This window comes from Oncorhynchus keta, chromosome 9 (genome assembly GCF_023373465.1).
Source record: "Oncorhynchus keta strain PuntledgeMale-10-30-2019 chromosome 9, Oket_V2, whole genome shotgun sequence".
Classification (NCBI taxonomy): Eukaryota; Metazoa; Chordata; class Actinopteri; order Salmoniformes; family Salmonidae; genus Oncorhynchus; species Oncorhynchus keta.
In genome coordinates, this window is record NC_068429.1 from 29,637,229 (window position 1) to 29,651,365 (window position 14,137).

General features: G+C 44.9%; 1 protein-coding gene across 5 annotated transcripts in view; it reads right to left on the reverse strand.

The window, feature by feature from the left end:
* LOC118373620 (cytospin-A-like) overlaps positions 1-14,137 on the reverse strand; it is a 50,985-nt gene that overhangs the window by 34,504 nt on the left and 2,344 nt on the right. For 3 of the 5 annotated variants that reach the window (XR_004823454.2, XM_035759799.2, XM_035759798.2), the window contains exons 2-8: positions 9,756-9,948; positions 9,462-9,624; positions 7,134-8,815; positions 5,285-5,492; positions 3,366-3,439; positions 2,939-3,108; positions 2,579-2,864 (exon numbers count right to left, since the gene is read on the reverse strand). Coding sequence is in view for 4 of the 5 variants with exons in the window: in XM_035759799.2 (XP_035615692.1) it covers positions 2,579-2,864; positions 2,939-3,108; positions 3,366-3,439; positions 5,285-5,492; positions 7,134-8,815; positions 9,462-9,624; positions 9,756-9,911 (2,739 nt within the window). In the remaining variant the exon portion in view is untranslated. Of the gene's footprint in view, positions 1-739; positions 2,412-2,578; positions 2,865-2,938; positions 3,109-3,365; positions 3,440-5,284; positions 5,493-7,133; positions 8,816-9,461; positions 9,625-9,755; positions 9,949-14,137 lie in introns of those variants that run through there. The other 2 variants (XM_035759801.2, XM_035759800.2) reach the window with 2 other exon arrangements.

The window sequence follows — 14,137 nt, forward strand, 5'->3', positions numbered from 1 at the left end:
GTTGCCTCCCAACATCCTCCAAATCCCACCAACATCAAGACGCCTCAGAGCGCAACTGGTCCTTGTTTGGGAACACACACACCAAAGCACGCAACAGACTGACTAGCACAAGATTGGTGGCCACCTGGGCAAATTTGAGGCTTTTTGAGCCATCCTGAACAAGGTTGGAAAGTGACAGTGAAGATAAGGCCTCAGACTCTGATGTTCAGGAGGTGGACATTGAGACGGTCCAGGGAGAAGACATGAGGAATACAATCAAAGCTTTAGTTTGTAGACTATCATTTTACAGATGTATGTTGAAACGGTTTTTGGGAGATGCGATGGATCATTCAATGTCCCCTTTCTTTTGTTGTTCAGTGAAATCACCCCGTGTGAATAGTCAACTCATTTCATTAAAGTTACATTTGTAACTAAATTGTTTTAAAAAATTTCTATTGGAAGGATTTAATCATTTGCAATTATGTCTACTTATGATAAGGTTAAAGGTATGATATGGTAAACATAACCAATGCAAAAAACATCTACGTTTAAATGGTTTTAATATCAATTTGCATATATATTTCCGCTAATTCCCACAGAAAGTTTCCAACTCTGAATATTCCCCGAAATGTGCAACTCTACACACTGTCATGCCAAACATGGTTGGCTTCACAATCAGATTTGGGTCCAGGCTAGGATGACTTGTGTTATAGCGAAGGAGGACTTATGAGTCACATAGTTCCAGGGGGACTTAAGCCTGACTCCTCTATGAACACGAAACACAGTGCTGCTTTGTCCTCTCCGACTCACTGCCCAGATATTTCAAAACAATGAGGAAATATGACAAAAATATACAAAGCCAGACCTCTGCTTAAACTTTTTTTTTTTTTTCATCTTCAATCCATCCAACATTCATCCCTTCTAACATTTCAATACTATTCTGAGGGGCATTAGTCTAATTCCGCAAATGTGTAGTTTTAGATTATACATTAGGGACATATGCAAAGTATCCTCATGTTGTAAAGCACTCCAGGGAAGTGTGTAAACTGGTAATAAATGCAAAAGTGTGTCAGAGGAAAATGGGCTTATTTATTATCCTTCACTGCAGACCTGATAGAGGCCATGGGCCTGCCTGGGGGTAAAATAAAGCCATCTCAATATAAACTGCAGGATTAATATTTGATCTTCAATATAACGTGAGTGAGGCTACTCAGTGAGTGAAGGACGGGCACCTCAAAAAAGCCTGCTATATCGACCGCTCTAAAAATACAACGGCAGAACACATTTACGTTTCAAGACCATCAACCAGAGCTTTGTTTCACGGAAGTGATTTTCTTCCTACAGCTTGAACCAAAACACTACAGGCAGCGATCAACCAATTCACTGAAGAGACGGGCTGTGTGCCATACAGACAAATGAATGACCGTTTTACATTTCACTGGACTCTAAGTGGGGGCGGCAGCGTAGCCTAGTGGTTAGAGCGTTGGACTAGTAACCGGAAGGTTGCGAGTTCAAACCCCCGAGCTGACAAGGTACAAATCTGTCGTTCTGCCCCTGAACAGGCAGTTACCCACTGTTCCCAGGCCTTCATTGAAAATAAGAATATGTTCTTAACTGACTTGCCTAGTTAAATAAAGGTTAAAAAAAAAAAGGAGAAAAAAAAAGTAATTAAGTGAATAGGCTCCCTGTGTGAACCAATTGTGTATGGTGATTTGCACTAATGCACTGTTTACTTGCTAATCAGAACTAGGAAACTAACATTTTCATCTTGCTAACTGGTTGTAGTTATACATGAGCCACGTTCAACCAGTCAGTAAGTCAGAAATTTCAGACATTTCCTAGCCCGTGAACTTGGCATTAAACTTACCCCAACATGAAGACACATGGCTCTATTTCTGTAGAAACAGATATATCTATGCCAACAAAATCCAGAGCTTTCACATGCTCTCTCCCCCATAAGGTCTGACTTAGACTGGACTTGACACTCAGGGCCTTAGGGAAAATATCTGGCTATGCCACGAGCAGGGTAAACAAAGCTGGTATTGGCAATCAACACATGATCTTAACTCAAACATGTAGCAGTTCTGAAAGCCTTTATTCCCTGGTCTTGTGATGGTAAGAAAGTCTCTGGGCCTGTTCTAAACAAAGGTTGTAAACTCAAGTCTGGCCAGACGAGTGGCCAAATCATAAACCCATAATAAGTTCACATTTTAATGTTCAAAAATGACCCTTCCTCACCCTCCTTCCAACCCAACTTGACACAAAAATTGTATTTTGTCACATCGAGGTGGTCACGTGTCACCTACTCAGAGCATGAATTCCAAGTTAACTTGAAGACATCCTGACTGTTTGGGTAGAGACCCGTGGGAAGTCCCGTCAGGTCTTGCAGGGGTCTGAATTGGAATTCTCATAGTAGTTCTAGAAAGACAGGGCTGAGGCAGGGAAACCACATTAAAGGACCGATAGCGGCGCCTGACATCTGCTGAACCAATCAGAATACAGTTAGAGACATAGACTCGCTTCGGAAGGGGCCTGTGCTGCCTGGTGGCCTGATTCAGAGTGCTTATAAACTACTGGTCTGCCATTGTGTGTTTCTTACCTGTATGGGAGAGATAGCAGCAGCGGGTGGGGTTTTCAGAGGGCTGGGGTTGAGGGGTGTACGGGCAATCATTGTGGTAACTGCTGGCATGGCTGCTGTGGGGGAGGTTGGGACAAGGCCTGCAGTGGAGGCGTTGTCAAAGCTCTTGATAAGGGTCTTGACGGTGGGAGAGGGCTCAGAGGAGGTAGAGGAGCGTCGGCTGAGACCCATGCCCTGCCTCAGGGCAGCTAGGTCCCTCTCAACCGCATTCATGTAGTTATACACCCTGCCCCTCTCCTCATCCTGCCTATTGAGACAGATAACGGATCGTCAATATCTTTGACACAGGGAGAGATTGTGTGTGTGCCAAAGACCACATACTTCTTGATCTCCTCCAGCTCTTTGCTCATCTTCTCATTCTTCTCCTGTGTGTCCAGAAGGCGGCGCCGCAGATCCCCAATCTCCTCCTGAGCCTCGGACTTGATGTCGTTAGCGATGACCACCGCCGTCTGCAGGTCGGCCTGGAACTGACGCCACTCCATAGACTCCTCCTACAAGGGGAGATATGATCCGCACATGGACCACGGTCAAAAGTAGTGCATTACATTTACATCATGTAGCAGACGTTCTCATCCAGAGCATGATATGGAATAGGGTGTCATGTGGGATACACCCATGGGCTTAATGCTACGGACCAGCAGAACACTTCTCATTATGACTGGGTGAAATGTCTTCACCGAATGTTCAATACAAGCTGAGATACAGCTGAGGCACAGGACTCCATATTCCTCTAGCTCCCCAAACTGACCCGTAGCTTTCGATGCAGCATCTTGATCTCACGCTCCATGTCATGTTTTTGGTCCTGCAGTTTTTTGACGGAGTCTAAAAGAAAAAGAGAGTATGAATAATTAAATGAATGAATTGAGACGGGATAAACGGTCTGACTATGCCGTGTAGTAATGGTCCCACATTGCCACCTGGTGGTAACAGCAGCTTTATCATTGGTATATGATTCAGTATTGGTCCAGCATCGTTGGTGAACTCTCCGGATGAGCATATTATTCCCCATAGTCCCTTTTCCTGACTGATGTGTGTCTCCTAAATGGCACTCTATTCCCTAAAAAGTGAACTACATTTGACCAGAAACCCATGGGCCTTGATCAAAAGTAGTGCACTAGGAAGTGAATAGGATAATCACACAATTATTAATTAATCAAATTAATGCATTCATTCAAGGTTTATACTAATATGTCTATTCAATAGAAAATCCAAACCTAATTTCTCTACCGTACAGTGCATTTGGAAAGTAATCAGACCCCTTGAGATTTTGTTACGTTACAGCATTATACTAAAATTGATTAGTCCCCCTCCCCCTCAATCAAACTTCTTCCATTTAAGAATGACACGGTGTTCTTAGGGACCTTAAATGATGCAGACATTTTTTGGTACCCTTCCACTGATTTGGGCCTCGACACAATCCTGTCTCGGAGCTCTATAGACAAATGCTTCGACCTCATGGCTTGGTTTTTGCTCTGACATGCACTTTCAACTGTGGGACCTTATATAGACGTTTGTGCCTTTCCAAACATTACCAATCAATTGAATTTACCACAGGTGGACTCCAACCAAGTTGAAGAAACATTGAAGGTGATCAATGGAAACAAGATGCACCGGAGCTCAATTTCGAGTCTCATAGCAAATGGTTTGAATACTTACGTAAATAAGGTGTTTAAAACTTTTAATACATTTGCAAAAATGTCTAAAACCTGTTTTCACTTTGTCGTTATAGGGTGTTGTGTGTAGATTGATGAGGAAATTAATGAATTTGATCTATTTTAGAACAAGGCTGTAACGTGTAACAAAATGTAGAAAAAGGGAAAGGGTCTGAATACTTTCCAAATGCATATGGTTCAAAGGTTACCAGCGATTTACTCTGAGAATATAGTATGTTGAGTGAATGGAAAGTCTTCACAGGCATGATCATAAAGTGGGCGCTGCTCCATGGCAGAACGGCGATAACTTCAAAATGTCAACTGACAAGCTTGAGTTTAAGTGAAAACATGGAATCCGCTGAATACAAAACTAAATATGGACTAAATATAGATTTATTTACAAAACCAAGACTGAATTTCAATATCCGCCCTCTGCGAAGACAATCTGTTCCTGTTTTTGTGTTTTTCTGTAGTCTTTCCCTTTAAAAATCGCCATAGAAACAGCCCGTCACATAGATTGATTGTGGTTATAGGCAATGAAAGCCAAGAATCTGGAGGTGAAAACGACAAAGGCATCAAGTTGATTTTGATTGGTCCAACCAGCGAAAACAACTCCAAATGGTACTACCTCACATCACCACATATGAAGGACACAAGACCAAGAGCGCCTGTACGAACTAACAACAGTCACAGGCTTGCTCATCTTTATGGGTATCCGCATTGCTTAGACCTTCACCCGATTTTTTTTATATCCAAATTGATCACATGATTAGAAACTCGAGTCAGTTTCCTCTTATTTCTTTGTATAGTCTTTTTTGTCAGGTACTAGTATATTAAGGTTATAATAATGTAGAGAACAATCTAACGACATAGGGAAAAAAATACATTTTGACATTTCATTTCGTAGCACCCTCTTGAATTACCCCGTTTTTCTCTACGTTGTACAGCAGTGAGTGAACGCCCTATAGGATAGGGTGCAATTTGGGATGCAATCTAGTGTCCATCCACCACTCACTCTCCAGGTCTGTGATCACGAGGTTGTCGTGGAGTTTTACGGCTCGGTGTTGCTCCACCTCGTCCTCCAGCTCAAAGATGGTCTCCTTAATGTCTGAGACCTCAGTGTCCCTCTCCTCCAGCTCAGAACACTGATGGGCCAGGGCCCGCTTCTGCTCTGCCAGCTGCTTCTGCACCTCATCACGAAACGCACGGAAGTTCTCCTCCAGCTGACGGGAGAATGGGATACATAGGTGTATGCATGAGCACACATGTCATTACAGCACCAGTCAAAAGTTTGGACACACCTACTCATTCAAGGGTTTTTCTTTATTTTTACTATTTTCTACATTGTAGAAAAATAGTGAAGACATCAAAACTGTGAAATAACCTATATGGAATCATGTACTAACCCCCCAAAAAGTGCTAAACTATTCAAAATATATTTTATATTTTTTTCTTCAAAGTAGCCACCCTTTGCCTTGATGACAGCTTTGCACACTTTGCATTCTCTCAACCAGCTTCATGAGGTAGTCACCTGGAATGCATTTCAATTAACAGGTGTGCCTTGCTAAAAGTTCATTTGTGGAATTTCTTTCCTTCTTAATGGATTTGAGCCAATCAGTTGTGTTGTGACAAGGTAGGGGTGGTATACAGAAAATAGCCCTATTTGGTAAAAGACCAAGTCCATATTATGGCAAGAACAGCTCAAATAAGCAAAGAGAAATGACAGTCCATCATTTCTTTAAGACATGAAGGTAAGTAAATTCAGAAGATTTCAAGAACTTTGAATGTTTCTTAAAGTGCCGTCACAGAAACCATCACGCGCTATGATGAAACTGGCTCTCATGAGGACTGTGCCACAGGAAAGGAAGACCCAGAGTTACCTCTGCTGCAGAGGATAAGTTAATTAGAGTTAACTGTATCTCAGATTGCAGCCCAAATAAATACTTCACAGAGTTCAAGTAACAGACATCTCAACATCAACTGTTCAGAGACTGCGTGAATCAGGCCTTCATGGTCAAATTGCTGCAAAGAAACCACTTCTAAAGGACACCAATAAGAAGAAAAGACTTGCTTGGGCCAAGAAATAAGAGCAAGTGGAAAGTGGTCTGTCCTTTGGTCTGATGAGCCCAAATTTGAGATTTTTGGTTCCAACCGCCGTGTCTTTGTTAGACGCAGAGTAGGTGAACGGATGATCTCCACATGTGTGGTTCCCAGGCGTGAAACATAGAGGTGGTGGTGTGATGGTGCTTTGCTGGTGACACTGTCTGTGATTTACTTGGAGTTCAAGGTACACTTAACCAGCATGGCTACCACAGCATTCGCAGCAATACGCCAGCCCATCTGGTTTACGCTTATCCAGGCTGTGTAAGGGCTATTTGACCAAGGAAAGTGATGGAGTGCTGCATCAAATGTCCTGGCCTCCACAATCACCAGACCTTAACCCAATTGAGATGGTTTGGGATGAGTTGGACAGCAGGGTGAAGGAAAATCAGCCAACAAGTGCTCAGCATATGTGGGAACTCCTTCAAGACTGTTGGAAAAAAGCGTTCCTCATGAAGCTGGTTGAGAGAACGCCAAGAGTGTGCAAATCTGTCAAAAAGGGTGGCTACTTTGAAGAATCTAAAATATATTTTGATTTGTTTAACACTTTTTTAGTTACTACATGATTCCTTGTGTTATTTCATAGTTGATGTCTTCACGATTATTCTACAATGTAGAAAATATTAAAAATAAAGAAAACTCTTGAATGAGTAGGCGTGTCCAAACTTTTGACTGTTACTGCACGCACATACATACCAACATAGAAATTGGGTAAAATACTAACACAAGACTGATGGAGAATCTGAAATGAAAGTATGTGTGACCTTGCTGATACCGTCCTCCAGCCTGGCGGCCTCGTCGCGGGTGTGGTCAAGCTCCTCATGCAGCTGAGCAGACTCCGCCTCTGCCCTCTCTTTGTCCCTCCTCTCGCTTTCCAGCTGGTGGCGGATGTCCATCTTGTCCCCGGCATTGTGGATGGAGTAGAGGTCAGCCACCCTCTGTCTCTCCTGCTCCAGCTGGGCCCTGCATCGAGCCAACTCCACCTGCTCCCCCACGGCCGCCTCCCTCAGGGCCTCCAGCTCTGTGGCCGCCGATGCCCTATCCCTGCGCTCCATCTCAGCATGCCGCTCAGCCATGTGCACCCTCTCCTTTAGCGCTGATATCAGGCCCTGGGCTTCTGCGTTGTCCTGCTCCGCCATTTTCAGTGCCCCGCTCAGGTGCTGCTGCACCCCCAGCAGCTGCTCCCTCTCGAAGTGGGTCCCATTAGTCAGGTCCACGTAGCGGCGCTCCAGCTCCAGGTAGCGGCTGCTCTTAGTGTCCTCCTCGTCGACCGGGGCATAAGCCACGCGGTGCTCGTCCAGCAGGCCCCGGAAGTAGTCCATCTGCTGGCCGTATAACTCCAGCCGGTCACCTTGCTGGCACAAGGAGTCTAACAGAATGACCCGCTCCTCACCCAGCCTCTCGTTCTCTGTGCTTAGTTCCTGGGTGATCTGCTGCAGGTCGGCCAGCTCCTGTAGTGTGGCCTGGAGCTCCTCAGAGGTGCAGTGCTGGTTCTCCTCCATCTGGTGAATGCGCTCCGTTAGACAGGCCACCGACACCTCGCTGGTGTTGCCACTGCTGCCGCTACGGGAGCGCTCGCAGTGACTCGGTGGCCCGCCCTCTGACTCAGAGGAGGAGCAGCAGGCAGAGGCAGAACCAGAGGGGGCGTCCAGGGCATCATCGCTGGAGGTGATCGGCTGGTAGGCTTCGCTGCACTCGCTGTCGGCCGCCTCAGGGGAGATGGCTCGCCGGGGGTCCAGAAGGTCTTCATTGGAGCCGCAGGCAGAGCCGTGTGGGGAGACCCCTTGTTGAAAAGGGGTCCGTTGGAACCCTCCATCTCTGCCACCGCTGGCTGGAGGAAGCTCTGGGCTGAGGCAGGAGCCTCGCGGGGCTTTGAGGGAGCAGTCCAGCCTCTGCTCCAGGGAGAAACCCATGGCATTGAGGCGGTCCTTCAGCATGCGGTTCTCACTCTTTAGCATGTTCAGTTCCACGCGGATCCCCTGGTTCTGCTCCTGCAGCAAGAGCAGGGTGGACTCAACGTCTGTATAGATGAGCGGAATAGGGGCTTCTTTCTTCTGTTTCTGTAGGGGCTCAGCCTCAGCAGTCTCCTCTCCCTCGCCCCTCTCTCTGCTCCCCCCATCCTCCTCAGGCAGGCCTAGCTGAACACGGATGGCCCGCAGCTCGGTGCGCAGGTGGAGGATCTCCACATCTTTGCTCTTGGCCAGGCCCAGCAGATCCTTCACCCTGCTCTCCAGGAGCGTCTTATTGCTGAGCTGCCCATCCGACCTGGACTTGATCATACGGGACTCGGACTCAGTCATGGCCCGGCTGCGGACTCTCTTGGGCGGTGCCAAGGCGTCCGAGGGTCCGGAGAGCTTCCTGCTGGCGGTGCCAGTTCTGGAGCGTTCTCGCAGGCCGTCCCGGGATGAACCGGGCTCCTTCCCCACAGAGGAGGTCCCACGCTTGCCTGAGGAGTACAATACAACACGTTACTGAAGGTAAAGAAGTTAGAGCTAATCACAAACCAGAGTACAGTCTGTTAGTAGCTCTATGGTTGATGTACCTGAGCTAATCACAAACCAGAGTACAGTCTGTTAGTAGCTCTATAGTTGATGTACCTGAGCTAATTACAAACCAGAGTACAGTCTGTTAGTAGCTCTATGGTTGATGTACCTGAGCTAATCACAAACCAGAGTACAGTCTGTTAGTAGCTCTATGGTTGATGTACCTGAGCTAATCACAAACCAGAGTACAGTCTGTTAGTAGCTCTATGGTTGATGTACCTGAGCTAATCACAAACCAGAGTACAGTCTGTTAGTAGCTCTATGGTTGATGTACCTGAGCTAATCACAAACCAGAGTACAGTCTGTTAGTAGCTCTATGGTTGATGTACCTGAGCTAATCACAAACCAGAGTACAGTCTGTTAGTAGCTCTATGGTTGATGTACCTGAGCTAATCACAAACCAGAGTACAGTCTGTTAGTAGCTCTATGGTTGATGTACCTGAGCTAATCACAAACCAGAGTATAGTCTGTTAGTAGCTCTATGGTTGATGTACCTGAGCTAATCACAAACCAGAGTACAGTCTGTTAGTAGCTCTATGGTTGATGTACCTGAGCTAATCTTTGTCTTGCCCTCTGGGTTGCTAGTACCTGTTGTGGAAGAGGTTGAAGAGTGGGCAGAGCTAGTCTTCTTGAACTTAGCAACAGTGCTGATCCCAGCAGAGGCTCCACCGCCTACTGTTGTTGCTGATGACAAGTCATCGCTGCTCTTCGCCTGGCCAAAGAGAAAGATGATAGTTAACACACCACCTATTGGACCTATAAAGATTATCAACTTCATGGTTGTTCTTAGTATGTAGCAAAAGTGCTCACACGGTTATTTGTATGTGCATTCTGCATTTGTACCTTAGAGAGTGGTGCGGTAGCGGAGGTCTTGGCCGTATTCTTGCCGGCTGTGCCCATGGTGGCGCCCTCAGGCTTGACTCTCTCCCCAGTCTGGGCATTAGTGCCTGCTGCCGTGGCTTTGAATAGGCCGGCCACTGGCCTGGTCGTCTTCCTCATACTGGGCTCTAGGTTTCTCAGACATTTACAATGCAATCTGTGTGGAACAAAAACACACAAGCATACAGGAGTTAATAACAGGATGAGGTGGTAACGCATGCATCACAGAGGGTTTCTAGTTTCTCAGTCAGGAAAACACATTTCATTATTAGGCCATAATTAACATCAGTGAACAACCTCTTACAACTAACGTAAATATTAAACTAACTTAAAATGTAGCCTAGAACTAAAATAATTATAGTAGGCAGCCCAACAGTCTAAAAACGAGTTTGTAAATCATTCATTTGAAATCAATTTCCAGAATAACCAATTAGCCTAGATTGCCTTTTGAAAAATCCATTTAGTTACCTGATGCCTGTGGCAGTAGTTTTCTTGGGAGAACATGGTCTGTCATCTATGGGCTAGCTAGTAGCTAAGGAGTTGCTGTCTAGTCTGGAGTACGGACAAATGACTTCACAGTTCTTCTGTGCTGTGGTCGATGCTATTTATGTTCAAACGCCAGCCAGCACTACATCCTTCTCAGACACTGACTCACACAGATCACACGAGGGAGCGGTCATTGGATTCAAATCTGAAAGCACACGAGGCGTGTGACTGGAGGTGTCAGGCCTGTAGCTAAAGTTGAAGTCGGAAGTTTACATACACCTTAGCCAAATACATTTAAACTCACTTTCACAATTTCTGTGGAAAAAAAATATCCTAGAAAATGACCTGTCTTTGGTCAGTTAGGATCACCACTTTATTTTAAGAATGTGAAATGCCAGAATAATAGATTTAATTATCTATGTCAGCTTTTATTTATTTCATCACATTCCCAATGGGTCAAAGGTTTACATACACTCAATTAGTATTTGGTAGCATGGCCAATTTTCCACCTCATGATGCCATCTATTTTGTGAAGTGCACCAGTCCCTCCTGCAGCAAAGCACCCCCATAGCATGCTGCTGTCACCCCCGTGCTTCACGGTTGGGATGGTGTCCTTTGGGATGCAAGCCTCCCCCTTTTCATCCAAACATAATGATGGTCATTATGGCCAAACAGTTATTACATTTACATACATTTTACATTTAAGTCATTTAGCAGACGCTCTTATCCAGAGCGACTTACAAATTGGTGCATTCACCTTATGACATCCAGTGGAACAGCCACTTTACAATAGTGCATCTACATCTTTTAAGGGGGGGTGAGAAGGATTACTTTATCCTATCCTAGGTATTCCTTAAAGAGGTGGGGTTGCGTTATATATTTTTTTCATCAGACCAGAGGACATTTCTCCAAAAGGTACAATCTTTGTCCCCATGTGCAGTTGCAAATGGTAGTCTGGCTTTTTTATGGCAGTTTTGGAGCAGTGGCTTCTTCCTTGCTGAGCGGCCTTTCAGGTTATGTCGATATAGGACTCGTTTTACTGTGGATATAGATACTTTTGTACTGGTTTCCTACAGCATCTTCACAAGGTCCTTTGCTGTTGTTCTGGGATTGATTTGCACTTTTTGCACAAAAGTACGTTCATCTCTAGGAGACTGAACGCGTCTCCTTCCTGAGCGGTATGACGGCTGCTTGGTCCCATGGTGTTTATACTTGCGTGCTATTGTTTGTAACAGATGAACGTGGTACCTTCAGGCGAAATTGCTCCAAAGGATGAACCAGACTTGTGGAGGTCTACAATTGTTTTTCTGAGGTCTTCGCTGATTTTCCCATGATGTCAAGCAAAGAGGCACTGAGTTCCACAGGTACACCTCCAATTGACTCAAATGATATCAATTAGCCTATGAAAAGCTTCTAAAGCCATGACATAATTTTCTGGAATTTCCCAAGCTGTTTAAAAGGCACAGTCAACTTAGTGTTTGTAAACTTCTGATCCACTGGAATTGTGATATAGTGAATTATAAGTTAAATAATCTGTCTGTAAACAATTGTTGGAAAAATTACTTGTGTCATGCACAAAATAGATGTCCTAACCGACTTGCCAAAACTATAGTTTGTTAACAAGAAATTAGTGAAAAACGAGTTTCAATGATTCCAGCCTAAGTGTATGTAAACTTCCGACTTCAACTGTAGCTGCCTCTTATCACAACATCACGAGGGAGGTTGTACTGTAGCTGCAGCAGTAACAGTGGTCTGGGCAGGTCGACTGGGCCTTACGAGGCATGAGGAGCCTGTGTGTGCAGGCCTATAACGGTGCCCAGACAATGAGAAAAAACACTCACTTCAGTTGGCTTATGTCTGAGATGACGACCCTCTTTTTCTTCAAGATAAGACTGATTATTCAAATTGATCAGGCTACTAGTCATCACCTAGAATCATGCACATACTGCCTGACTGACGAACAGTCTGTAAGTCCTCATTCCCAGATCAGTCTATTCATACCACAGATAATGCTGGACTATTATAACCACTACCCTGCAATAGCACGCAAGATAGCTTTGAACATTTTTTACAAAGACAGGTATAACCATAGTAACCATAACATTTCCTCTCCACAGTCCCCTTCCCTTATCTTTGAACTAGATCCGTTTGAACTGTGGACAAAGCAACTACATGTCTAGAGACACACCCAACCTAACAGACATCTGCCACATGGTTCACTGGCTGAGTTGGGGAATCCAGTAAAAGAGAGTATCCTTGTAGTGCATCATGTTCAAACAACAAGAGGCAGGATATCAACACCACCCAGAGTCAGATCATTTTTTACAAAGGCTTACTGAGGATGCAGTGGTGGCAGTTGTGAAAACCTCATCTTTCAGGCTCCTTCTGTAGAGTGTTAAGTGTTATGATTAAGTATCAGTACCAGAAGAATTTAGCCTAGTCTAATTGTTTTACCAAAAAAGGAAATACATAGCCTAAGCTACAGTAAATAAACATCCTGGGCTGGCCATGGTGAGCAAAATGATATTAGTACCAGACCGTCGGGGTAGAAATGTTTGCGCTGAAGATGGATCGGACAATAAGACTGGAAAATTATACCATAGCTGGAATTCTGGAGTTGAAGAGTAGAAGGAATGGGACGACAGGGTAACACCACTCAGTATGCACTAGCATAACTCTTGTTATGTGTGTGTAGGACATACTCCCTCATCTCAAATGAAGAAAGTAACACACACACACAGACAACAGAACACGTATAGCCAACTCAGGAAATGAGGGAGTAACACACACACAGACAACAGAACACGTATAGCCAACTCAGGAAATGAGGGAGTAACACACACACAGACAACAGAACACGTATAGCCAACTCAGGAAATGAGGGAGTAACACACACACAGACAACAGAACACGTATAGCCAACTCAGGAAATGAGGGAGTAACACACACACACACAGACAACAGAACACGTATAGCCAACTCAGGAAATGAGGGAGTAACACACACACAGACAACAGAACACGTATAGCCAACTCAGGAAATGAGGGAGTAACACACACACAGACAACAGAACACGTATAGCCAACTCAGGAAATGAGGGAGTAACACACACACAGACAACAGAACACGTATAGCCAACTCAGGAAATGAGGGAGTAACACACACACACACAGACAACAGAACACGTATAGCCAACTCAGGAAATGAGGGAGTAACACACACACAGACAACAGAACACGTATAGCCAACTCAGGAAATGAGGGAGTAACACACACACAGACAACAGAACACGTATAGCCAACTCAGGAAATGAGGGAGTAACACACACACAGACAACAGAACACGTATAGCCAACTCAGGAAATGAGGGAGTAACACACACACACACACAGACAACACAACACGTATAGCCAACTCAGGAAATGAGGGAGTAACACACACACACACAGACAACAGAACACGTATAGCCAACTCAGGAAATGAGGGAGTAACACACACACACACACAGACAACACAACACGTATAGCCAACTCAGGAAATGAGGGAGTAACACACACACAGACAACAGAACACGTATAGCCAACTCAGGAAATGAGGGAGTAACACACACACAGACAACAGAACACGTATAGCCAACTCAGGAAATGAGGGAGTAACACACACACAGACAACAGAACACGTATAGCCAACTCAGGAAAGGGCAGTCAGATACCAGATGTCTTTCTGTTGTTTCAAGTCCATGTGTTAAAAAGCTTTACCTGTTAACTGCAACATCAAATGCAACTGTTGGTCTGAAATATAGCCTATTCTTTTAAAGCTTTCTCAATGCACTCTTAGCCTACAACTTCAATCAGTAGCCTA